This window comes from Brachionichthys hirsutus, chromosome 3, assembly GCF_040956055.1.
Source record: "Brachionichthys hirsutus isolate HB-005 chromosome 3, CSIRO-AGI_Bhir_v1, whole genome shotgun sequence".
NCBI classification, from domain to species: Eukaryota; Metazoa; Chordata; class Actinopteri; order Lophiiformes; family Brachionichthyidae; genus Brachionichthys; species Brachionichthys hirsutus.
The window spans coordinates 2,251,995-2,277,198 of NC_090899.1; the positions used below are offsets into that span (position 1 = coordinate 2,251,995).

At 43.8% G+C, this 25,204-nt stretch overlaps 4 protein-coding genes across 5 annotated transcripts; 2 read left to right on the forward strand and 2 right to left on the reverse strand.

Moving 5' to 3' along the window:
• The first annotated feature begins 11,380 nt into the window (after nucleotides 1-11,380).
• On the forward strand, nucleotides 11,381-14,325 carry gpatch4 (G patch domain containing 4). 2 transcript variants are annotated; one of them, XM_068760332.1, is made up of 8 exons: nucleotides 11,381-11,434; nucleotides 11,972-12,050; nucleotides 12,131-12,204; nucleotides 12,351-12,443; nucleotides 12,659-12,772; nucleotides 12,916-13,031; nucleotides 13,240-13,290; nucleotides 13,415-14,325. In XM_068760332.1, the coding sequence occupies exons 2-8, from the start codon at nucleotides 11,972-11,974 to the stop codon at nucleotides 14,091-14,093; spliced, it is 1,206 nt and encodes a 401-aa protein (XP_068616433.1). In that variant the 5' UTR covers nucleotides 11,381-11,434; the 3' UTR covers nucleotides 14,094-14,325. The 2 variants fall into 2 exon arrangements, with proteins under 2 accessions (XP_068616433.1, XP_068616432.1); XM_068760331.1 differs by having other exon boundaries at nucleotides 11,406-11,434; nucleotides 11,948-12,050.
• Nucleotides 14,326-14,827: 502 nt separating this feature from the next.
• LOC137917728 (natural killer cells antigen CD94-like) lies at nucleotides 14,828-17,453 on the reverse strand. Its single transcript, XM_068760452.1, has 7 exons — nucleotides 17,258-17,453; nucleotides 16,708-16,776; nucleotides 16,499-16,600; nucleotides 16,139-16,333; nucleotides 15,839-15,993; nucleotides 15,630-15,748; nucleotides 14,828-14,972 (listed from the first exon to the last, which is right to left on the reverse strand). The coding sequence occupies exons 1-7, from the start codon at nucleotides 17,316-17,318 to the stop codon at nucleotides 14,828-14,830; spliced, it is 846 nt and encodes a 281-aa protein (XP_068616553.1). The 5' UTR covers nucleotides 17,319-17,453.
• Nucleotides 17,454-17,672: 219 nt separating this feature from the next.
• On the reverse strand, nucleotides 17,673-20,131 carry LOC137917742 (CD209 antigen-like protein C). Its single transcript, XM_068760468.1, has 7 exons — nucleotides 20,045-20,131; nucleotides 19,373-19,444; nucleotides 19,172-19,279; nucleotides 18,897-19,079; nucleotides 18,662-18,822; nucleotides 18,430-18,545; nucleotides 17,673-18,208 (listed from the first exon to the last, which is right to left on the reverse strand). The coding sequence occupies exons 1-7, from the start codon at nucleotides 20,103-20,105 to the stop codon at nucleotides 18,064-18,066; spliced, it is 846 nt and encodes a 281-aa protein (XP_068616569.1). The 5' UTR covers nucleotides 20,106-20,131; the 3' UTR covers nucleotides 17,673-18,063.
• A 1,159-nt stretch (nucleotides 20,132-21,290) lies between these two features.
• Nucleotides 21,291-24,785, forward strand: tspan13a (tetraspanin 13a). Its single transcript, XM_068757970.1, has 6 exons — nucleotides 21,291-21,353; nucleotides 22,409-22,576; nucleotides 22,754-22,834; nucleotides 23,341-23,454; nucleotides 23,542-23,658; nucleotides 23,758-24,785. The coding sequence occupies exons 1-6, from the start codon at nucleotides 21,291-21,293 to the stop codon at nucleotides 23,830-23,832; spliced, it is 618 nt and encodes a 205-aa protein (XP_068614071.1). The 3' UTR covers nucleotides 23,833-24,785.
• Nucleotides 24,786-25,204: the final 419 nt, after the last annotated feature.

The window sequence follows — 25,204 nt, forward strand, 5'->3', positions numbered from 1 at the left end:
TCGCACCCGAGTTTAACGAAGACTTTTAGTGAGAAAATGGTGGAAAAACCCAAAATGGAGGCCCCGGCTGAGGTTTCGGAGCGACATGACCATACAGCGGCGTAATTATACGTGCTGTAATCCTCTGTTGATCATACTGGCGCAGAGACACACGGAGGCCCTTATATAAAAACACAGCCTCTCCACAAACCGTGACCAGAAAACATAGCTTTCATTGTAAACGCTCAGGGTAGGAACACAGGCGAAAAACCTCCCGCTATATTTATTTGTCATATAAACCATCTGTGTCCACACAGCGAGGCTTCATCACGCCGCCGCCGCCGCCGCGTCGGATTTGAATCTGTGAAAGTTGCCTGAGTCGCGATGAGCAGCAAATGAGCCCCGGATGCAGCCACGATGGTGAATCCACAAGCAGGATCCGTCTAACGGCCGTGGAACCTCACCGGTCTGCTGGGATGTGCTCTAGCTCGTTGTTTCAACGTGAATCGCAGGCGGGTTGTTGGTTATCGAACGCCTCGGTTATCGAATGCCTCTGTTATCGAACGCCTCGGTTATCAAAAGACTCTGTTATCGAACGACTTGTTTACCAAACAACTCGGTTATCGAAAGACTCGGTTATCGAACGCCTCGTTTAGCGAACGACTCGGTTATCGAACGCCTCGGTTATCGAACGCCAAACAAATTGTCAATTGTCAATCTCAATTGTTTTTCAAACAAAAACAATTGAGTTTAAAATGCCTCGGAAGTCGAACAGATTTTCGGAGTTCGAACACACGAGAGGAGCCGAGACAACAGATGTTGCCTAATTTCAACACGTTAAAGTCTTCTCTTCCTTCCTGCTTCCCACCCAAAACTATTTTCATTCATCAGAAAGTGTTTTCTTTCTTTAAATCTCCTCAAGAACCAACGATTTCTGTCCTCCTCTGTGGAGGTCAGGAAGCCGTGGGAATCTCTGCTTCTAAAAAAAAAAAAAAAGATTTGACCTTAGATTACTGCGTCATCACTTGAACTTTCCATGACGAAACTATGCATAGGCCGACACATCACCCACATTGATCAGAGTGCCGAGCTGCTGAAGCTTATGCAGGACATGCTAAGAGGTCAAGAGCTTTTGAAATCTGCAGAAGAGCTTAAAACAGCCCCCTTAATGAACTCTGAATACTAAAACATGTTCTCCCTTCTCGTTTCATTAATGGAGGCCAAAAGAAATAATGAATGCAATCCACACGACTCCCAACCTGCAGGAAACATTGCCTGTGATAGCCGCGGAGCATCTGCAGCTGTTTGTCAGCGTGGCTCCTCTGAGTTCTGACACCGCTTTCCGTGATGTTTCCCATCAAGACGTCAGGACGTTTGATCCGTTCTTGGCACGGATTTTCCTGCCGTTTGGTTCTGGCTCTCAGCCTGCGCTGCCCCAGCTCGCACCTTGCGCCCTGCTGTCGTGTGCTGCACACCTCGGATTCTGTTCTTAAAGGATCTGGATCTGAGGGCCCGTTCTCTTCAGGTCGATCTTTTCCTCCACTGTTATGATTCCCTCACTTCCTCTATCTGAAGGGCTTGATCTTCCTATGACATTTCCTCTTGCTCTTCTACCTTAGGCGCTCTCTCTTTAGCAGTTCATCCCGGGGGGGGGGGGGGGGGGGGGGGGGTCTTCTCACTCTTAATTTCATTGCAGATCGTGGATCTGATTCTCACTGATCCTTGCCTTCACTCTTTTCCTTACATGCTCCTAGGGGAGCTGGAACGTTGGGGTTCTATGTTGAGAACGTACACTGAGTAGTCCCGCAGAGGTTTTTTTGTTGCCTGTGTCTGACCTCATTGAATCGTTGTCATGGTTCCGCCTCTTCCTCCTCTTTATCGCCATCCAGCCACACTTTTCCATCCCTTGGATTGGTGTAAATGACGTGGTAAATGACGGTCCCTCCACATATAGACATATCCTTATCTGCTATTTACATTATCTGGATGCAGGGATTCCACCGGGGACTGAGCATCACCTTGGTGTCTTTAACTTTAGTAATGACTTAAAGTTTGCTTCCAACCTTGATTTCACAGCTTTGCTTTACGGTCCGTCCCCTCACAGCCTGCAGCTCTCAATTACGGGACTTCCTTACGAGGGGGAAACAGACGATCAGACTGCAGCCGCCGAAGGGAAACGCTGAACTGCCGCAGGCACCCAAATCTGCCGAGTCATCACAAAACGCTGCATCGGACATGGACACAAACACAGATGTGCACACACAGTACCTCGCCTTGTTCACGCCGCTTTCTTTCCTTTCCATTACAACCTTTGTTTTGGCGAGAGACCATGCATATTGCTTACTCTTGTGCTCTTGACCCTCGTCGCGAGGGAGCTGCCATCCAAACCCGGTTGGAGAGGTGTGAAATCCCCCCCCCCCCCATCTGCTTCAAGCGCAAACGAGAGCAGAGGCTGAGCGAGCAATCGAGGCTGCAAAGCCCAATTCTAAACGTGCTTTTAATAACTTGTGCACGTTTCCAAAGCCTGCTGGTGGGTATGATATACGCTTCTCGTGATGTCTGCTGGAGGAAGCATCATCGCCTGCTTAGAAAGGCTTTAAGAACATATTTCACGATGCAGACAACGTCCCCTTACATTAGCACGAGGACAGAGGGCCCGAGTTACAGAAACAGCCAAAGCATGCCTCATCTGGTTCCCATTGAGACAACACTTGTGACTGGATGGCAGATCTCTCGCTCTCTCTCTCTGTCTCTCTGTCTCTCGCTCTCTGCAGCTGCTGCGACACAGAGCTGGGAACCATTTTAGGCGGGGTGGCCATCGTTTGATGCCGTTTGTTTCCAAGATGAATCCATCCCTCCTTCTTCAAGGAGAAGTAACGTGACACCTGGTTGGTTTACTGAAACGCGCTGTCGGCCGGGTGCTCATTAAGCAAAGGGGGAATGGAAGCGGAACACCTGGAGACAGGTGGTGAAGCTTCTGTCATTAAAGCATTCCCACAAGCTGCAGGATGCTTATCAGCTGGTGTATCTGGAAGCTAACGCTATCTCTGTTTCCAAGAATGCCAGCCTGCGCCTGTAAATTCCTACGAGTTAAACCCCAACTGATTTACAGGCCCTCCTTTTGCACACGCTGTCCCGCCTTACTGGAGGATGAGGTGGAACCCTGCAACATATTAAAGTGGTCTTTTTAGAATTTCTTTTTTTTTTTTAATGCATCCCTCCAAAAACTCCTCCCTCTTTCTATCCAGATGGGCCTCATTCTGCAAACATCTGGAAGTTGAAGCCTTCTTTTCCTCACTCACAAACTTCAGCCACGTGTGCTACCCTGAAGGTGAACCCTCAGAGATGATCCTTTACGTGTTCTCTCCTTCGCCGGGCTTTTCCCAGCAGTGCCAGTAGACCCTAACTAACCTAACTAACCTAACTAACCCCCCCCCCCCCCCGAGCTGGGGCTATTAATGCACTTTTGTTTGCCTGCCTGGTGACTCCAGAAAGATGAAAGTGGGCCCTGAAGTATGCTGATTTTTAATTAGAAAGCCTAGTGAGGTCGTCTGCATTGTGCAACAACGTCGGCACAACAGGAAAACGTTGGAGGGGGGGGGGGTCAGAGAGGAGAGGAGAGACAGATACAAGTCCCCACATAGGACATCCTGGGCAACACTGTGGGAGGGCGAGCGAGCACTCAGTCCACGGGCCTGTCACGTTGTTTGGGTGTGATGATTCAAGTCAAGGAAACAAAGCGGAGGGGGAACTGCTCACGCTTTTCCTCTTCTGAACAAGCAAAGTCAAACAAAGGCAGAGCGACGAACCGCAGATCTTCCACTGAACATCGTGAAGCATCTCCAGGATCTTCAGTCGGACTTATTTTGACTATTTACCCGTTAATAAGCGAGCAATCTGTTTTGTTGTTAACACGATGCGTCCCGCCAGTGCTTTATTCGCAGCCTCTTTGAAGGTAGCGCGCGTTTCCTCGTTACCTTTTTAATTGACTGTCGTCCGAGTTCATTTCCATCCACCTCAGACTAATTATCTGCTCTCCCCCCCTCCCCCCCCCCCTTCTGCTTCCTTCAGTTCCTCACACAATGCAAGAGACAAGAAGGGAAAAGGTGTAAGATGGCTTGTTTTATAGAAAGGAAGCTTTTCACGTGTGATATGTGAAAAAAAAAACTAAAAAAAGGAAAAGTCCTCCTACGATGCCATCGGACCCACGCAGGCTCGACTGCTCCCACTTTTTTCCGAGTCCAAACTTCCTACTTGACAAATAGTATTTTTTTTCCCCACACAGAGCTTGTGTTTGTTTTGAATGATTAGGACTGTGACAAATAGTCATAATTTACCATCCGGCCTTTCCTTGGGCTAAGTTTGTCTTTCAGAAGTGCATGGAAAAATGGAATGCAAAAAAAGAAACTAAGTCCTCTCATAAAGTGCAAGATGGACGACTCAGCTTAACACAGCTGGGGGAGAGATCTGGGTCTGAGCTCCAGAAAAACATCGGCGAGTTCTGGCTGTTCACGTCCACATAGTGCCAAGCATGACACACAAAGGCCATTTGTTTTTCACGTGCAAAACGACTCACAATATTTCACCTCACAGCTGACGAGATGAACGTCTCGCTTCCATTCGGCCAGACTTATTATTTCACTGGGGCCAGAATTAAAAGCAAACAACAACACAAACAATAACCCCCTCATTACCGACAATGGGGAAAATAACATTCGGTGCCGTATTCCATCTAATTCTACATCTCAGGTTTCGCTTGGTTCCGTAGACGCCACAGCGAGACGCCGTTTGGAAGCTCCAGAATCTTTATGAAGAACCGCTGCTGCTCCACCCAGGACCCTGAGCACCAACCACCAACATAAGAAGCTTCAGGAAAGACCCTCACCACAGTGCGAGGCGTCTGTGGCCACTTCATCAAGTCCCGACTGGCTCCTCCTTTCTGTTCCAGCCCCAAACCCTTCGACCTTCCCTTTTTATGATTGGTTATTTGAGCCGGAGCCCAATGAAACCGTGCGTGTTCCACAGCCAGAGCAACCAAAAAACACCAGGGTTGTCGAGTCTGCTCCAAATTACGTGCACGGCTGCAGAGCACATGGGGTTGAAAGGCTTATATAAGCCTGTGGTATAAATATTCAGCCCGCGCCACCCCCTTAACTCTTTGTCTTTTTCATCAGCACTTTTTTCACACCACAGCTGGAAGCGTAAAGCGTAATCCTCGTCATTGTTTTTACATCTTTCTTTCTTTCTTTTTTTGTCACTGATATGTAAAAACTGGGATAAAAAAAAAAATGGAAAGATGTTCCAGTGATGCTCTGTAAGTTTACTTTTCTTTCTGTCGTCACTACTGCCTCCGTGATTGACGAGTCCATGCAGTAAGTACCAGCGGAGGCAAAAGCCAAAAGGAAACAATGCAAGCAGGGCTGCTCTGCAAACCCAAGCTACCGTGCCGCCAGCTAACGGCTGCAGCCTGCTGTTACTCATCTGCCATTAACTTGTCATGCAGCTAAATAGAGCTGCAAAGATCTCCCTTCATTGATCTGTTCACAGCCGGTGCGTCAGATCTATCAGTAAAATCACCTCCAGAGCGTTTCACCTGCCTGCACTCCATCTTTAGTTGTCGAGGTCACGGAGAAAACTGCAGTGGAAAGATTGAACCCATGCAGGACTAATCCCGGGGGGGACGGGGGGACGGGGGGGGGGGGGGGGGGGGCTCAGGGAAAACAAGAGGAAACATCAGGGGTTCAGAAAAGAAATGATCATTCATCTTCTGGGATCCATGAATGGAGCTCTGTTGAAGGTTCAGTCAGGAAGACTTTCTGTTTGTGGACTTTGGCGCGCAGGTTTATTTCACACCTCTCACATGTTCAGCCTCTTTTTGGGGGCCGTCCCCCGACATGTCAGCTGTCGTCAGGTGGTCACATCTGTCCAAATAACATAGCGACTTTGTTGTTATCGATTCGCTCTGCACCTCTTGTTCAATCGTGCTATCACGCTAACGCTCCACCTGCACAGGCTTCACTGAAGCCCCAGCGGCGCCATCAGCCACCCCCACCACCAGCGTCTGGATTTACTCAGAGGAGGGAGTCGGACTCTCAGACTAATTCTGGCACATCGTCTCCTATAATAATCAATTATCTTCAACTTGTGTTTTCTGATTGAATTTTCCAAATTTTTACGTTTCACTTATGTGAACATTTATGAACTTAAAGTACTAAATGATTGTGGATCATGACATCAGTGGACCCGGTCCAATCCGTGGCGCCACCCTTCAGTCCGCGCTTCAATGGGTAGCATAAACAAAGTCCAGAGCTCACTTAAATAACACAAATGGGGCGTGACCAATGGGTGTAAACCCGCCAAGAAAAATGACGGCCTTCACAACACAACATGCAGGACACTGGATACCCGGGGTGGTGTCACAATACATTTGCAGCCTCTAAACGATCAAATGAACTCCCTCTTTTCCTCGTTTCCACCTTTTTTTTCTGCCGCTATCTCAACCCTTTCTGTCTCTGACCAGTGTCTCCTACCAAAACATATCCGGTGGCCCGTCTGAGGCTCGAATCCTCTCCTGGACAAACAGACGGTCAGTCAGCCAGACCTTCATCTATCAGACGGGAGACCCGGTTTGTTGCTCCACCAGACAGATTACCGCTGATAGCCGAAACAGTCTGGAGGAGGACAGACATATTCATGTGGCTGGGGGGGGCGCTGTGTTCCACTAATGAGGATCTCATATGAGGGCGCTGAAGAAGGAAAGGTTTCATGGAGGCACAGCTATGTTGCTTCCCACGTGCAGAATTCAGCACGATATGTTCAAATAAATGGCACGCAGAAAAATGGCACATTTGGAGAGGACAAAGGAAACTTCGGGGAGACGTCCCGGTGATTTCTGGTCGCCAGAGCAGATGTGAGGTCACAAGTCCAAACCAGGTGGCTCAGATTTACTCTGATAGTTCATCACATCTTGCCCTCCTGCAGGTGTTTTCATGCAGCAAATGGTGTCTGGGTCTCCTTAATCAAATGGAACTGAGAAGGAGAAACGAAGAGTTTCCAAAACAGGACGCCTTGATGTGCAGCAGTTAATCATCGTATAGCTCAAAGCTTACAGAGGATAAAGACTGTTAACGTGTCAGTCGGCGCGTCAACAAGGGACTTTGGCGTGCGTTCGTCTCGCACACGGACGGTGTTGCGAGCCGTCCTCGTGCACATAGATGTCAAGAATGAAAGCATCAACCGCAACCCAGCGGGAGCCTCTGCGGTCTGCAGAGTAAGCAAAAATAAAGTACGATATTTCACGTGATTCATTTCAGAGTTGAGTCACGCGTTTCTGTGGACTCCGCCCCCAACTTAAAGCCAGATTTCACTGCTTTGAGTCACATCTCATCTATAACCAAAAAAACTGGCCAATATATAAACCCAGACAAATCTTAGGATGCAGATTTATTTTAATTAAACAAGCGCTAAATATGCTGACACTGATTATTTGATTGAGCATTAATGCAAAGTAATAAATAGAATACAAAATGTGCATTGTTTTTGCCGCCGGAGTTGTATTCACGCGGTTCTCGCAGCAGTTGTGTGATTAGTTCTGTAGTTCAGTGGCTGACATGATTCCTCACCATCATATTTGAAGTTTTAAAGTTTCCACTGTAAAGCAAAAGTCTCTGAGCGATCGCCTCCGCGCTGACATCACTACAACCTCCTGCAGCCAACGCCAGCATGAGGAATTTCTGGAGAGGACGGGGTTCCAATTTCAACTGCATTCATGGGTTCCCAAAAAGAATCCATGTTGTAGGTGGGGTGGCAGAATATTGGGGGGGGGGGGGGGGGGGGGATAACATTGTATTTTTCTATTTTTTTCTCAGCAAAAATCCCAGAATTTTCTCCAGATGACTGAAATATAGATATATTTAAACTCATTGTACAAATACAACAGTTTAGACCCAGTCACATCTGACCACGGCAATTTAAAATTAAAACTAAATGTCTTTGTCAAACCGGAATGATTTATACGAAGGTAAGGGAAAATTCGGTGATGACCTGATACGAGTCCGCTGTAAAAAGTCTGCACGGAGACTCATGACAGGAACCTGCAGGAGTGGCTTAGTGTCTTCTAACAGTGACTTACAGAAGATATAATCAATAACATCAGCAAGCAAGTGGAATGTGATCTACTCACTTTCATGCCATTATTAGAAAGTAACTAGTGAGTAAGTAGAAGTACTTTTACTCAAGTAGCTCCTGCATCAAGAGAATGTTTGTGTTTTAATTCTATTCGGTAACATTTATTTGATAGCTGGATACTTTAAGTTAGTTTTTTTCTCTATGTGAAATACATAATTGTCTTGGATAAATTATTGATCAAAGATCAATCATACTTCAGTCCAGAGGAAACATTCAGATCAGTGTAAAATAAATCCACGACTCCTGTAGATTCACGCATTATAATGTCCTCGTTGCAGTTTTTGACGCAGATGTGATTTTAGCTCGTTTCTACAATGTGTGGTTGATTAATATTTAGATTTGAAGTTTCTTCCAGTCAAAGTAAATACAGCACTTCTCATTTAGACTAGTTCAAACTGCCCAATAAGAAATAAAGTAAAAAACATCAGTAAACTTTCCATAAACACCCGGAGCTTCTCTAGACATGAAGTTAAAATGCGAGAATTTGTAGACATTTATTCAAATGGAAACAATATTCTTAAAACGCGACTGACAATTGACTGACAATTTAAAGTTGCGCTGCCGTTTTTTTTTTTTTGCATCACCATTTTGGGGCCAAGTTGGCTCCGTTCCGCTTTATTTCCATCACAGTTCATTCCCATTTCGTACTTGGGCATTAGATCGTTTTAAACGCGAATCTAGAGACAATTAACCGGGAACATCGCATCTTTAAAATCACCCGCAACAATAATCCCGTTTTTCCCTTTTATCTTTACGCACTGGCAGCGTTTCACTCACCTCGCCTGCAGCCAAGAACTCCGGGATTATCGGTCGCTCCGATAATTCAGCGGCTCCCAAGAACGAAAGAAGAAAGGGAAAAGTGTCTGTTTCACACACACTTCAAAAAACCTTCAAGCGGTATAAACACCGCGGAGCGCGTGAAGTGGGAGACGGAGAGAAGTTGCATCCAACGAGTGGGGAGGGGGGGGGGGGGGGGGGGGGGGTCCTGACGTGGAGCCAAAGGAACTGGAAAATGTGTGACAACCAGGGGACTGGAGGAGGGGGAGGAGGGAGCAGGAGGAGGAGGAAAGAAATGAGGGATGGAGCACAGAGAGGAGGTCAAGAGGAAAATGAGAGATGTTGTTTTAGTCTTTAGCAGGCTTTCAAAGTGTGTGTGTGTGTGTGTGTGTGCGTGTGCGTGTGTGTGTGTGTGTGTTTTGGGGGGAGGTAAATGTCCCATTGGGACAATGCCTGATGGAAAACACAGATACTGGTTTAAAAAGACTGTAATTATAGAAATGACCTCAAATGACCTTCAAGGTAAAAGGAGAATCTTTTTTTTTGGGGGGGGGGGGGGGGGGGGGGGTTGTTGGTAGGTCCGTCTGTCAGCAGGATTACTCGAGAGGCTGATCGGATTTACGTCTTGGTTTTTGTAGAGGTAGGGTATGATCAGAGGAGAAATCCTGTCGTTATCCGGATCATCATCGGGGATTCTTTACCATTTTTGACTCCAACTTCATGGATAATGTTGTGTTTGGAGAGAGAAAACTCACATGGCATTCACATTAGACAAATCACACATCAAATATGAGCTGATCATGTCTTCCAGAATATCTGCATTTATTGGACTCGTGGAAAAACGGTAAACCACCTTGAGTGAAATATTGTTTTTCTGGAAAACTATCAAAGTAAAAATGATGTGAGTCTAAATTCTAGCAGTAACTTTCATTCAAGTAGGTGAGAATAAAGGAGTGGAGTTAGGAATTGATATCTATAACTTTCCTTATTGATAAAGGAATTGATTCTTTGTATATTTTTGCTGCAGCACGATAATTTATCTTAATTCTAATTAAATTGTCTAACCAAAATCCAACAAAAAACAAGGTATAGAGAATTTCTCTTTCACACACATAAATGACTGGCAGTCAATTTCCTCTGAGAAAAGTCTCCATCTTTGGAGGCAGCAGTTGGAGAGCTTCCTCCCAAACAGTCTGCCAACAGTGATAACCAGCCAGTTTAGGATTGCTGTTTCCCGCCTGGTGGGTGCGACAATAAACAAGCGATGGATGGACACCTGGTGGAACGAACATCCTCAATACGCGGAAACAAGAGCTGGGGAAATGTTTGTTTCCTGCGGGCCACATAGGGGCTGACCAGCAGTCCCATAAGGATGTAGACAGGGGGGTGGCATCAAGTTGGTGTCACAAATATTATTCAGTGAACAACCTATAGGATGTGACGTCACAATAAACATTATTGAGTTTTTTATTTACAGCTGAAACCTGCCTAGCAACTGTTGGCAGTTTTAGCCTTGAAATTAAAAATCCAGAGGAGCAGAGTCTAAAGGAAAACGTGCAGGCAGACAAAACTGCAGAAAACACGGATTCAAAGAGAAAAATAACTTTATTTAAAGAACAGTTTTTGCTTTTTTGTCTCATTTTTTGGGAAGCACTCTTGAACTATTTTCAGTCACGTATAATATTATGCAAAATAGTCAAATGGCCTTTTGGCTTTGGAATTTCATTAAAATGTTGAATCCATTTATTAAATAATGCATCAGGTATATCAAAGAGGTGGACAGCGTTTCCATATGCAGGACTACAAAATACATCATGAACACACAATTTTTAATTTTGCTTATTTAATATATTTTGGGAACTTCTAACTAATGTAAATCATGCTTGTGTCTGGAATGACCTGAATATTATGCCGTAAATAATTTACTTTTCTGGTGTGAAATCCTGCCATCTACTGTAATCACAGTTTTACTGCGTCCTCTGATGCGCCAGAAAGCCATGCTGTGTATCTAACTTCATTTTTGGAGACTAAAATGTTTCTAAAGACGCCGGATGTATCAAATATAAATACTATCTGACAGAATACGGTAGTGCAGCCATAAAAGGAAATATTATGTTCAAGTATTTCACTTGATACAAACTTCAAATAGCTTCAGAGCAGGAACAAACGGATAAATATTTATGATACTGAGAGAAGCTTCGTCAAAATAAGCTCACGAGCGCCAAAGACAACAAATAAAACAAACAAAGTAAGTGGAATGTAAATATGCACCAAAGTACTGCAATTAAGAGTATTTTTTTATCAACGTGGCATTCAAGCGCACAGATGTTTCTGAACAAGAGAAGAAGAAAAAGAAGGCGTTTACAAAAGTGACGTATTTCCGGTGTCATGTCAGCCTTCTGTTGATTGAAGCCGCATGGCTATCGACCGATTTTTCTCCACCTTCTGAGGATTTTAAAGAAACTTTTTAAACGAAACAAGACGTCGCGAGGTTAGTGGAGTTGATTTCGTGTGTGTTAGCATTCTGCGTAGCCATTAGCTACTGAATGCGGGTTGATAGTTGTTGTTGTGTGACGGAGGTGATGCTAAACCTCTGGCTTTGTGTTAGCTGTTAGCATAAACTCAAGTATCGTGTCGAAGAGAGACATAAGAATTTAAAAAATTCATCGAGTACAAACGAGCCGACAGTAAAATAGTTAATAATCCTTTGACTAATTGAAATTGGTCGTGCTGGTTTGATTACATTTTAATATTCTGCACTTTAAATGTGTTATCAGAATAAAAGTGATACGATTTGTTGTCCGATTTAGTTGCAGTGAAATAAACCCATTAACAGAGATAAATCAGATTACATTAAATTTTAGCTCACATTTTAATTACTGAATGTAGGCAGTTTTTTTTATCAAGTAAAACATTTCAAAGAACATTTCATTCATTGTCATAATATAGTCATCCACACAATGTGTGTTTTTTTAAATGTGTGTGTTGCATTGGGTCCACTCAGATTTGTTCATTGTCTTGCCTAAAGATGGCAGAAGTTGTGCAAGAGAAAAGTCGCGGCTCGAAGTTCGCGGAGCGGCAGCTCCTGCGTCATGGTTGGGAACACGGTAAGAATATTCATCTCTATAGTGCAAATTCAACAACTTGCAGTGTGTCCAGATTCTTATTTTGTGAATTCTGTCCTCAGGAAAAGGGCTGGGCCGATCTGAGACTGGAATATCAGAAGCTATCAAGGTCAAAGTGAAATGTGGCAAAGGAGGGGTGAGCGATGAGCACAATTTGCTCTCATTTTCATGTTTTAATGAAACATTAAAGCTGTTTCAGCAAATCTTTCCTCGATTTAGTTTCAAAACTGGTCGTCTGTTTGACATTGTTGTTCAGAGACTCACGTGGTTTCTCTCCAACAGGTCGGCCATAAGGAAGGGGAGCAGTTTAGCTTCCATTGGTGGGACCATGTCTTCAATAAGGCCTCTTCCACTCTACAGGTGGAATCTGATCAGGTAGGGTCACAACATGAAAAGTCCGTTTCTTGGTAGCAGCTGTCTCTGTTTAATGTGGAGTTATTAAAAGCAGCAAAAAAAATTGAGAATCTGTTTGGATCGTTCAATCTAAGCATGTATTTGTAGGATTTGAGCAGCGCCTAGAGCTGCTCGCTCCTCCTCTTTGGTGAACTCAGCGGTTCCGGTGTTTGACAGATGTTTTCTTCGTGGTCCAGAATGGCGTCCAGTTAAAGACGCTGGAAGAAGACAAAGAGGATGGAATGATCTCCAATAAGAAACCACGGAAAGCTGCTCTGGCTAAAGCGAAACTGTACGGCTGCTTTGTCAAGGTAATCGTTTAGGGAAATATAGATGGCGACATCGTCCTTCGACTACGTGGAGAATACTTGTGTTGGTCCAATTCACTCGTGGGTTTTAGTCTCCAGCATCCTGAACCGATGGCAGCTTGTCTTTCTGCCCCTGCTTCTCTCAGTCGGCCACACTGCTGTCTGGGCAGGAGCAGCCGGAGCCAAAGTCTTCCGGTTCAGATGACGGCAGCAGCTCGGAGGAAGAGGACGAGCAGAAGTTGGATCTCTCCAGCGCCGTCAAGTAAGGACTTCATCTCGTGTAGCCTTTATTCAGACATTTATTTTAAAAGAGGCTTTGTTTTTTATCACAAGACTACAGAGTCCTTTCATCGTTAGGGGTGGTTTATTTCTCAATTTGATGTTAGTACTTTTCAACTGGTTATGCGAAAGGACTTTGATTCTTTCGTATTAGTACAATACAAATGATGGTATTGGCTGATTCTTGGCAGGCTTTCCGATGCTGATCTAATGAAAGCTTGTGGAGGACGCACAGCTCACAAGTAAGTTCATTCCTGGAAAGGTTGATTTAAAAAAAAAAAAACATTTCAATGAGCTGTATTGCAAAAAAAATGCCGAATAAGTTGGTTTGGAGAAAAAGAACTGATAAAACTTTTGTTTCTGTAGAGGAGCCAGGCATGGCTTGACCATGAGTGCCAAGTTAGCCAGGCTGGAGCAGCAGGAGGCTGAGTTCATGGCCAAGTATGGAAAGAAGAGCCAATCGGTAAGTGTTGGAGAGACTCCCCCGACCTCCCAGTCAGCGGAAGTAGAGTCTCAGAGGGAGAAGAAAAGAGCCGCTGGGAGCGACGTGTCGGAAAGTCCTGCTATAGATGCTAAACCCAGAAAGAAGAAAAAGGCGACTGATGCAGTTTCTACTGAAGGGGGTGCGATCTGCGCAGAAAACGGTGAAGCGGTCCTTTCTTCTACAAGAAAGAGGAAACGTAAAAAGAAGAAAAAGCAGAATGAAGAGGAGTTTCTGTCCTCGCCTGCAGCGGACAGTCCAGAAGAGACTGCTGAGCTGCACACCGACAGGAAAGGGAAGAGGAAGAAGAGCAAGTCCCCCAAAGACAGTGGAGTTACGGCGGAGGAGGAGACTGACACAGAATCCAACCAGTCGGCGCTCGTCCGGGACTGCGTTGCAGAAACCAAGGAGAAAAAATCTACCGTTGTGTTGGAGGAAGGGGAAGTTACAGAGAACAAATCTACAGCAAAGCAGAGAAGAAAAAAGTGCAAAAAGAACAAACGTATGGACGGTACCGGTGAGGAGGCACTTCCTGCAAAGAAGGGAAAGAAGTCCAAAGAGTAGTATTAGTTTAAAATGTTTGGACTTTGATCATTTATCTTCTGAGTGGAGTTTTAGATGTTTTCTATCGATTTGAGAATATCTGACTTCAAACCAGTAACTCCATGAATCCCAACATTTAACATTGATCTGTTGACTGACGTCATCTTTTTACACTTCTCTACGACTGGATTCTTCAGGTGACTGAACGAGTTTTACACCAAGGATTGGGGGAGTGACCAGGCGTTAGTTAAAATAAAACTTTAATTAAAGTATCTGGTTCATGATTGTCATGTGTGCGGAAAAATGGGTGTGGATTAGAAGGAGTAACGGGAATAGTTAAAGTAAACTGATCACTCAAATGCTACAGCAGATGTTATTGTCTATCAAAATAGTTTAAAAAAAAAAACCATTGTATCGGGCGTTCCACTTGGACGGCTGGATTACGTAATGAGATTACAACACGCAACGACTGTTCATGTGAAAGAGCTGTTGCATCAAATTGCTTAAAGGGTTCTAAACTCTAGATTAATGTAGCATCAATCTGATGATATTCAGCAACGCTACGGACTAGCACTGATATTTGTGCTTACGATCCTACATATCTAATAACGATCAAAAGAATTTGAAACAGATACAAAATCCTCCGGAAACAGTTTCTAGAAAATAACCTTTTATTTAGAATTTCATTTCAACATGTCACAGCTTAAGTACTTCAGAATACAGTATAAAGTAAGAATATTTATAGACAATACACACTAATTAGGCCGTAAGAGAACTTTCCTCTCACAGATAAGTTTGTTCCTCATTAAAGAATCTGCTGTGTCCCAGCAGGCCGTCAGGTTCCTTCCAGGGATCAGCAACGCACGTGGACCAGCGGTACCGGCGCCCTGCATCCAGTAGCTGCAATCACAGAACATGAAGGCTATACTTCAGCAACCAGTGAAACGGATCAATATAGGCTTGATATGTAAAACTGACATGTTTGACGTTTGTCATTGAGCCAGGACAATTTGGTTTTTTTATATAGATATGGTATTTGCAAAGCTGTCTAAAGATTTTGTGAAGTAAAACACCTGCAACAGCAACTCTGGAGTCTGAACCAGCTAAAAAACAGTTTTTAAATTAACCAAGTTATCACAGAATCAACCCGTTGCTCCGTCAATGTAAATTATTTTGTGATTAGAGATAATGAATCCTCAGCTTCCGTAGAACCAGGTTCAAGCTCGTTAGCAAAGTTAAGCTAATTTATCTAAATGCTAGCGGAAGATTCATAAACCGACATCGAAATACATTAACTTAAGGTTTGATAAGAAAGTAGGTATGTAATCAGGAATACTAAACTCTCCCTTTAAGAGTCAACTTTCCTTATTCCAGACGTCTGAAGTTTCTCAGTCGACCAACTTTATTTACACCTTGCAAACAAATTTTTAAATTAAATAAAAAAAGGACTATACACGTCGTTATTCTACTGGATTAAAAGTGTTTATCCACAGGATTATATATATATATAATAATAATAATAATGCCCCGGAAGTAAGGTCAGGTGGGTTTTCTTACCCCAGATTTTCCCGACGTCCATCAACCCAGACCCAGTTTTTGCCATCATCTTCATACAACCCCAACCAGTATCCATGAAGCTCATCATAGTAGTAATTGGAGTGATTACTGATGAATTTCTACAAGTCATACCCATTGATCAGTAAACAAGATATGATCTGTAAAAAAAATAAATATACGGCTCACGCGCTCGGAGTTCTGGAGCTCACCTGTTCTTGTAGGCCGTCAATAACGACCAGGTTTGAATCGGAGTCTTCACAATACTTCTTGCTTTCGTCCCACGTCTTCCAAGGAGGTCTTTTATCATAAAACAGGTAGCACTTCTCCTGAAACATGAGCCAGCCTTCTTTGCATGGCTGACACTCTCCATTCACAAACAGAGAGAAATAAAACAAGTTAAACTTTCACTTCTCTCGATTCCCCTTTATTATATCGACCGATTGTTTCCCTCGTCTATTTTCACACATCCCCGCATGCTTGTATCCATAAACACGGCGAGACAAACTCACTCTTTTCAGGACAGTATTCCGTTACTGGAAAGGTGTTAAATTCCAGGATGACTCCCAGCGTCCAGTTGAGATGTCCTGCGAGTCGGCTCAGCCTCCACGTCTCTCGCTCTAAATCGCTCTTCTTTAGCATCAGCTGCTGGTTTTCTGCTGCGAGGCCACCGATGATCGCTTTCTGTTCATCCATTGCTCTGGTGACTAGAATGAAAACGAGACGTCAGTCAGAGGTGGGATGTCTTCGTGCTGCCAGAGAAGCTGGATCTGCCGCTTTACAGTCACGTTGCGCTCTTTGTTTTTCTTGCTTACTCAATTCAAAAGTAAGATGCGCACACATAGGAAGTCCGATTCTGTAAAGAAACTCACTGTAGATGACGCCACTGACGCTGGACGCCAGGAGGACACAGAGTATCACCAGACACACGGCCAGCATGCCCCAGTAAGAGCGAGCAGCAGCTGCCTCGCCATCTGCTTGCAGAAAGGAAGCCCAATATTCAAATCAGTGTAATTATTAGAGTCAGATATGATCAATTGTTTTATGTTCATAGTGAGCGTCTGGTTCAAATGCTGCTTACTTGATGCAGGGGTAGAAGTGGATTCTTTATGTTTCACTTCAGCATAGATTGTGGGCTCTTCTCTTTTCTCTGTTTTATAAAAATGGGAAAATGATCAATTTCTATTTATTCTGCACACTGAAACTAAACTTCTATTTAGAGGTCTTTCAGTTCTATTGGATGGGAAGCTTAGAAGTTCAGAGTTTCTCTCTGTTTCGTCCACATTGAAGTGAAGTGCAAAGAGATTTAATGGAATAAAATGATCTTTTCTAATTAAATAATTGCAAAGACTTATTTATGCCACATTAATGAGGCTTTTTTAAAATTCCATAACTCGACACGAGCTCATAACTTGAAATATGAGGTTAATTAATTCACTTCTCATAGTTTGTTCAAACTATATAGGCTACTGTTCGTCTTTAATAAATGTTAAATATTTTTGCACGTGTTTGTTAATTGACGTAATTCACATTTGAGGCAGCAACAGAGTATTTTTAATGACCAAAACGCCAGCATTTAACATTATTGATTTTCAGTTCAGGTGAAAACCGCTTCATTCTCAGTCACTCACCTTTTGGAGGTTGCCCCCCATCTTTAAAAGCCACCGTGGAATAATTGAGTTCTTCCTCCATGCTTTAAAATCGTGCGTGCACGCTGGCGGTCGTGCGTCTCAGAGCAGAACTTCTCCGTGATATCCGCTGCGTTTGTTCCACGTGTCGTGTTTCTCCGCCCCCGCGGCTGCAGGACGCGCAGCAGGAGCTCGTCACCTAATCATCCACGCAGCTTCCCAGTCACTCCCCGCCGGGTCGTTACACTTCTCTTAATAAGGGTCGCTTTACGCAGCTTTCTTTCCGTCTTTTTTTATTTTTATTTTTTTTACCGCTGACTTCCTGCTTCGTGGACGTGACGTTCCGGTCTGCTTCTCTTATGAAGAAATGTACGCGCTGTTGTAATAGAAGAAACTTTTGTCACATTTAAGTTTGATCTAAAAATGACCTTAACCTTTTAACCTTAGATGTTTCTTTCTGCCCTGAAGCGTCGTCAGTGATCCTCCTCTCAAAAATGTTGTCAGATGATTTTTTAATGATATTTTTGCAGAAGTAATCTCTGACCATTATTTTCACTTTAACACAAACTGTAATCTTTTTTTTTAATTATCACTATTAAAAAAACATTACAATTGTAGGTCAATCACAGTAACAATGTCCAGAGGCTTAGATTATTCCTGCTGTAGCTTCTCACTTACATGCATCAGAGAAAATGGAATTGTGGCATATCATCTTTAATGAAAATAAACGTGATGCCTCTAATTAAAAGCTGGATCCATCTGAGCTGGGGTGAAAAAAAAAAGAGAAATGTTCATTTTTGATTTTGAACTTAATTTCGTATCAAAGCTTTTCCTTCACAGATCCAGCGGTTCTTCATGGTGCAATACTCTGTGGCCCAGTTCGCCAGGGGGTCAGCACGTGAAAGCGTTAAAACACAAGACCTTCTGCTGCGGGAACTTTCCGTCCTCCAGTACCTAAAGTCGAACAAATCCAAGAATCAGTCCCGATGTCAGATGAAAAAAGGACGACAGACAGCAGATGAATAGCTTAGCTTAGCACAAGAAACCAAACCTGAGCCGACGCGAGAGCTCCGCAGGCCCGTATGACATTTAATTCCATCAGAACACAAAATATGTCCATTTAAAGATTACATCTGCAGCGGCTTGGGACCGAGTGTGCATCTTTTCCCACTTACGTCAGGGTGACGTTGCTTCCATCAACCCACAACCCTGGATTGGGCTTCTCTTTCAGGCCAATCCAGTAGCCATGCATTTCATCGTTGTAGTATTTTGTGTGGTTACTGATAAATTCCTACATTTGTGAACAGATATAAGAAACAGAAACATTGAGAGAGAGAGAGGATTAAAGAATGTATAATTATACTCAGTGCAAATACTTTAATCTAGATCAAATGAAACCAAACTTGCCTGTTCCTCCTGACTTTCAATCTTGACCAGATTGGCATTTGCTTCTCTGCATTGCTTTTGACTTTCCCTCCAGGTCTTCCAATTGGAGGAATACTGAGAGTCAAAGAATTGGTAACACTTGGACTGAAACGGCACCCAGTCATCCAGACAAGCCTTACAGACTGTTAGACGAGAACGAGACAACAAAATCATTCATCATTTTCTGTTTCCCTGCTGAAGCGAAGGATGTTCTCACCTTTCTCTGGGCAGCGGGTTTGCACCGGGAAGTTCTCATATTCCAGGATGGCTCCGATGGTCCAGTTGAGTCTGTCTTTCCCTCTGGTCAGCTCCTCTGTCCGTCTCTCCAAGTCGGCCTTCTCTTTCCTCAGCTGCAGATTCCGTGCCGTTAAGCTGTCCTGCTCAGACATGGCGGCGTTGACTGCAGTCGTGGAGGAAACTGTTAGCATGGTGCTCCCCTTCTAACTGTCCTTCCTCCTAGTAAGTCCTCGTAAAACGGGTAGACGGACTTACATCGGACACCGAGGGCGACGATGACCGACACCAACACGAGGCAGGTGACCCCCAGACCTGCCGCCACCCGATGATGCAGAGAATGGGACGGATCATCTTTTTTATTCTCTACCAAGAACCCCCCAAAAAAACTCAATGAATTTATTGCACTAATTTATAGCAACTGGCTAGGATGGTTTAAATATGGCACAATAGAGTAACCTGGTTGGACAGAATCTGTATCACAGACTTGCTTCACATCCTCATAGATCGTTTCCGGGACTTTTGTTCTGTCTGTCCAAAACAAAAGAGGAATAAAAAACTTCTTTATACCATTGGTAACCTGGAAATATTTGTTTGGTTGATTATACTTTAAGATGGAGAAAATGAAATGAGATAGTTCACATCCTCTTTAAATTCATTTGACTAATATACAATGATGAAATGTTGGGATTCTGCAGCCACAAACGGCATCAGTGCGTAAAAATTTCAAATGAGGTTTAAAACACAGAGGCTGGGTTTGAATCCAGATATGAGCGTCTGCTGAAATCGAGCATGCAGCTTATGCAAACATGCAAAAAGATATAAAACTGAAAAGCATGGCAGGACGGGATTTGAACCAGCATTAAAATGATGCAAATCCAGATAAAGGAGCGGAGGAACGAATTGCTTCTCATTTTGTTTGGATTTTCAAGACGTTTTCTTTCACATCTCTGGTAATAAATCATAGATCTTGATGAAAAAGCAAAGCAATTTAGCAAGCTCTAAATAAAAATCCTGATCCGCTGGGTTTAAACAAATCCGATGACCCTAAATTCTGTTCAATTCAACAGCACTCGGTTCAGTTCAGAAGACTTGATGCACCGTGCAAAGTAACAAGAGGACGTGACTCACCATGTGCAGAAACACCATTAGTCCTCAAAGCCACCGTCACATAATTCAATTCTTCCTCCATCGTTTGATGATGTTTATCAGAGTAAAATATTCACCTCCTCAGTGACGGAACCCTAAACACAGACAAAGATTAGACGTAGGTCATTCTTAGTGTGGCTTGGTTTTAAAGACAGGAAAACCCACAGCGTGGAAATATGGCCCAGTTCTTCTTTTTGTAATGTTGTAACGCTGGCACGGAGGTGGCTTTGGGGGGTTTTCGTGTTTTTGACTTGCAGTTGGCAGCAAAGGCCATTCATTTATAAACCATCAAGTCAATCCTTCGTAGTTTGGGTAGGTCTGTAGTTACCTCCTGAAACAACGTCTGGAAGAAATTGCGCCCCTTCTGATGTCAGAAGGGGCAAATGTGCATGCACATTTGCCTGTCATGTAGACCTGTCATGTAGAAATATTTGTTCTTGAATGTTGATTGTGTTGAATGCTTTATTCATGGCTATCATTCTGTATGAATATATTAAAAATCACTTTGTTTTCTGACTGCAGATAAATTATTGAAAGTAGTCAGCAACCAGAAATGGAAGTTGTTGCAAAGGACATTCTTTTAAAGGTCCCATATTATGAAAAACTCACTTTTCCCATGTTTCTACACTATTATGGTGATTTTGGGTCCTTATCAACCCGAAAGCAGCTAAAAGAAAAGAAAAAGAAAGTTAAAGTGAGACAATAGAAATGATGAAACCAGGGTTTGCAGTGAAATCTCTTGACTCCAGGTGAGGTTCTTTCAGAATAAAACATACTTTAATAAATAGACGTTATTACAGCAGGTGTGTTAACAGAAGTTTTTATTACAATTGCTAAAATCTTTTAAAAATATTTCTGGTGGTCTCCACGGTGTGGGGTTGTGACACACGTTGTCCAGCAGATGGCGCGCAATTTACGTCTAACATGACTAAACCGCAGAGCCGTGGATTTATATTTATTTTAAAGAAAACCTTTTTCTTATTCGTCTTCTACAAAGAAATGCGATAGGAACTAATTTGACGGTAAATAAAATATTATAATATCTGCGTGAAAAACAGGAAGGTGCTCCTTTTGTTTTGTTTTTTTGGAGCTGACGAATCAACAGCCGAGAATCTGAGAGGAAACGCGCTCCGTGTTTTTCCTCCTGGAGACCAGAAGCCGTCCCGTGACGCGGATTCAGTCTCACCGTGGATCTGAAGGCGCAGCTTGACGCTTTTCAGCGGGCAGGATGGTTTGCGGAGGATTCTTTTGCACCAAAAACACGCTCTCCGCTCTCAACGTACTTTATGTCGTAAGTGTTTAATTCATTTAAAATCTTTCTCGCTGATGGAAAGAGAAGAACTTTGAGGCATCACGCAGCGGAAGCCGTTTGTCTGACCGGGTTACCTGTGCGAACACCGGCGACAGGTGTTCACACAGGGAACAGGAAATAAATCCGGTTTATCAATAGTAGCATTGTTACTGCGGTGACGAGAACAGATGCTCTTTGTTACATTTAATCTAAGCGATTTATGAATGTCTCAACATCTGAGGATTTAATTAAGACCTGCAAGTTTCAGCCAAGAGACAAAACGATGCTGCGTTCGCGTCTCAATTAGAACGTAGGAAAATACCAAACTGTACAGAGAAAAGTATTACAATCATTTTCTCTCAGTAAAGTTATTTACTGATCAATGTGCCACTTCTCATTGATCGACATGAGCATGATTGGCTATTGTTACGGCCGTCAGCTCATTCCTATCTTGTTTTCAGAGTTGACCACGTGACTGCGCGTTCTTCAGTTTCTGTTGCCAAATTGGGATTAAGAAATGTAATTTCATGAATGAATTCGGGCATCAGTCGGCAAGTATTTCTAAAGTAAAATCCTTTGTAGGAAAAAAAAACAACAAGATGGTTTCTGATGCAAAAGGGAAATTAGGTGACCTAAATTCAATTTCATCCTCGGATGGAAAACTTCCTTCAACACAGTAAAATGCAGTTTTAAGAATGAGACGAGGAGATCAGAGGTTTCCCCACATAATGAAACAAAAACAAGGGAATATTCTTGGAGGCGTGTATAAGTATGGCAACAGTATAAGTATAGCCAGGGAGACTTTAGGACACAACAATGTGAGAATGTAAATGTTGGGACGGACAGCAGCGTTGAACACTCCAACCCTTCGGTGTTCTGCGATGACGTCTTTTCTTTCAGTCGTATTTATTATCGTTGATCAGCAGCCGCGTGCGGCTAAAAGGACGCTGATCATGAAGGAAAACACAGATCACGTGAGACAGTTTGTCCCTCTTCTTGAGACGTCCTTAGAAAGATTACACCGATTGTTCCCCCCCCCCCCCCCCCCCCCTCAGCTGGTGAGTCTGCTCCTGATCGGAGTGGCGGCCTGGGGGAAATGGTTCGGCCTGGTGTCCAGCATCAGGGTGGTGGCGGGGGTGATCGGCGTGGGCGTCTTCCTACTCCTGGTGGCCTTTGTGGGGTTGTGCGGCGCCCTGAAACACAACCAGGTCCTGCTTTTCTTTGTATCCTTTGGATCGTTTGAGCGCAGGGAAGTGACCTCACACCTCCCGATGAGGCTTGTTTGCCAAGGCAGAATGATAAGTAAAATGAGCTTCAGTTCTTTAAGTCCTTGTTGTTCAGGAGGTCTGCTGAGACACGTTGGCTTTAATCCAAAGTAAACTTCCTATACCTGATACCAGTACATGATCATCCTGTTCCTAGTGTTTATCTTGCAGTTTTCTGTGTCCTGCGCTTGTCTGGCTGTGAATAAAGACCAACAGGTATGTTAGATTTGACCCGTTTGAACGACGCACACCTTCAAAAGTTATCCGAATGCCAGACAGTAGGTTCTCACAGTCGATTCAATAAATGTTATTTCTATAGCACCAGATCATAACAGGAAGTCGTCTCAAGACCCTTTACGGGTGTAGCAGGGAAAGACAGAACCCAACTTGACCCACAAGAGAAAGCACTATGGAGATGGAGGCGAGGAAACACTTCCCTTTAACAGGCAGAAGCCTTGAACGGAACCCAAGGCTCATAGTGGGCGGCCGTCTGACAAAAGAGCTGCTAAATGAAATTATAAATGCTAATGCTAGCGATAGGGACATCAGACCTGACGGCCACAGGCCCAGGTTCTGCAGCACCACGGACACAAAGCGGGACGGAAGCAGGGACAAACGGAGGGAGAGAGAGCACAAGACTACAGGGAAGAGAGAGGGATTGCTGACATGTATTTACGACATTTAATTCTGAAACACAGCCGGAGTTTCCTTTTTGTTCACAGAACCGCCTGCTGGAGATTGGCTGGAACAAATCCAACGACACCCAAAGGGACATCGAGAAGACGCTCGACTGCTGCGGCTTCTCCTCCGTCAGCTACAACGGCTCGTGTGCTGCGGTAACTCTCCCGGGACGTTGCCGTTCTTCTTCTTTCCTCTGGCACACCTTGTTTATGTTGACTCTGCCTTTCTTCTGCTTCATCTAGAGCTGCGTTCACCGCACGCCACCTTCCTGTGAAACGTGCGCCAGCACCATCCAGCAGTACGCAGGAACGGTGCTCCGGTTCGTGGGCGGCATCGGACTCTTCTTCAGCTTTACGGAGGTCGGTAAAAAATGTCCAAGCGAAGCGGGAACCGTCTGAGGAACCTTTGAGATGGGATGAAGTCAGAAAGCGCCGCTTTGCTTCTACTTTTCCTTTCAGATCCTTGGAGTTTGGCTCGCCCACAGATACAGAAACCTCAAAAACCCACATTCGAATCCCGGAGCCTTCCTCTGACGTCACGGTTTCATAAACCGAAAGACAAACCGCGGCGCTTAGCAACTGTTTTGTTTGTCTGTCTGGACCTTTGTTAGATTCTAATGAGTAATTAGCTCTGCAGGGATAAGCTATAATTAGCCTTAGAGCTCGGGGGGGTCCCCAAAACACCTGAGTGAGAATGAAATGGAACAAAGTCGAGATTTTGGGTTGTTTTTTGGTTAAGAACATCACTATGTAGATAAAAAAAAAAAAGTAATTTCATCTTAGAAAGTCATTCATTCACTATTTTTTGTTGCTTGACTTTGACTTGACGTTGCCCGATTTTTGTTTCCTGCTCTGAGCATTTCGTGTGATTTTTAAATGCTGGTTTGGAAATTGGGAATGTCCTTCCTGGTTGCTAGGAAACGACCGTTGCCATGTTTGTTGCACGGTGAACTTGAAGCTGCAGCCTAAAAATAATTATCCTTCATCCAAACATACCTGCAAAGCTCTAAAAAAAAAAGATGCTAGTTATTAGTGTATTTCTTTCTGTCTTTAGATGAAGCTATGCTAAATGTGTGGCACCGCTTCTAGGCCCAATGCTAAGCTAAGCTGCTATTGGTAAGGAAGGTAAAGTTTCAGGTGAGTCCTTATCAAAGGGCCCATTGACGTAAGCAGCAGTTGTGTGTGTGTGTGTATGTTCAGCGCACACACACACACCCTATGCAAATAAGGTGCAGGTGAGCTGCTCGACTTTAGTCGCCACTCCCAGCTCTTCATGGCTGACCGCACACGCCGGGTGTTTTGCAGACTGGATGTTCTCACTGCAGATCAAATTAAAGTCCAACCGGTTGCAAGTGACGCAACTCATTAACCTGTTTTCTTGTTCTGCGTTTGTATTTATTACTTGCTTTTGTTTTAAAATGCAACGAGACATTCTGAATGGTCACGTCTCATGTTGTCTCCTCCAAATGAAGTATTTTCCTTGATTTCTCCAAAATAAACGTGCACTTTTGCAGCACATGCATTGACGAGGAGGCATTTATTGCTTTGGTTTTATGATCCAGCGCTGATAGAAGTTTGTAATATCTTCATGCTACATGGCTTCACCCCAAACCGGATACCAGCCAGGAAGTGCACTCACTCACTTCCTGATGAGTCTCAGAAACAAGCCAACAAACCTTCAGACCTGTTCCCCTGCGAGTTTAAATGAATTTAAATAATGCAGCTCCTGCAGACTTGTAAACTTGAGTCATTTTGTGGAGAGTATTTAAAAACAGTAGCGACAACATTCCTGAAAGCCTTTTTTTTCTAGATTTACCATAAATTCTGATCTTTAATAGATTATATGGAATCTATTTAAATGTCCCTGAATCTGCTTTATCTCAGCTGATCTTGGTGAAAGCATCGC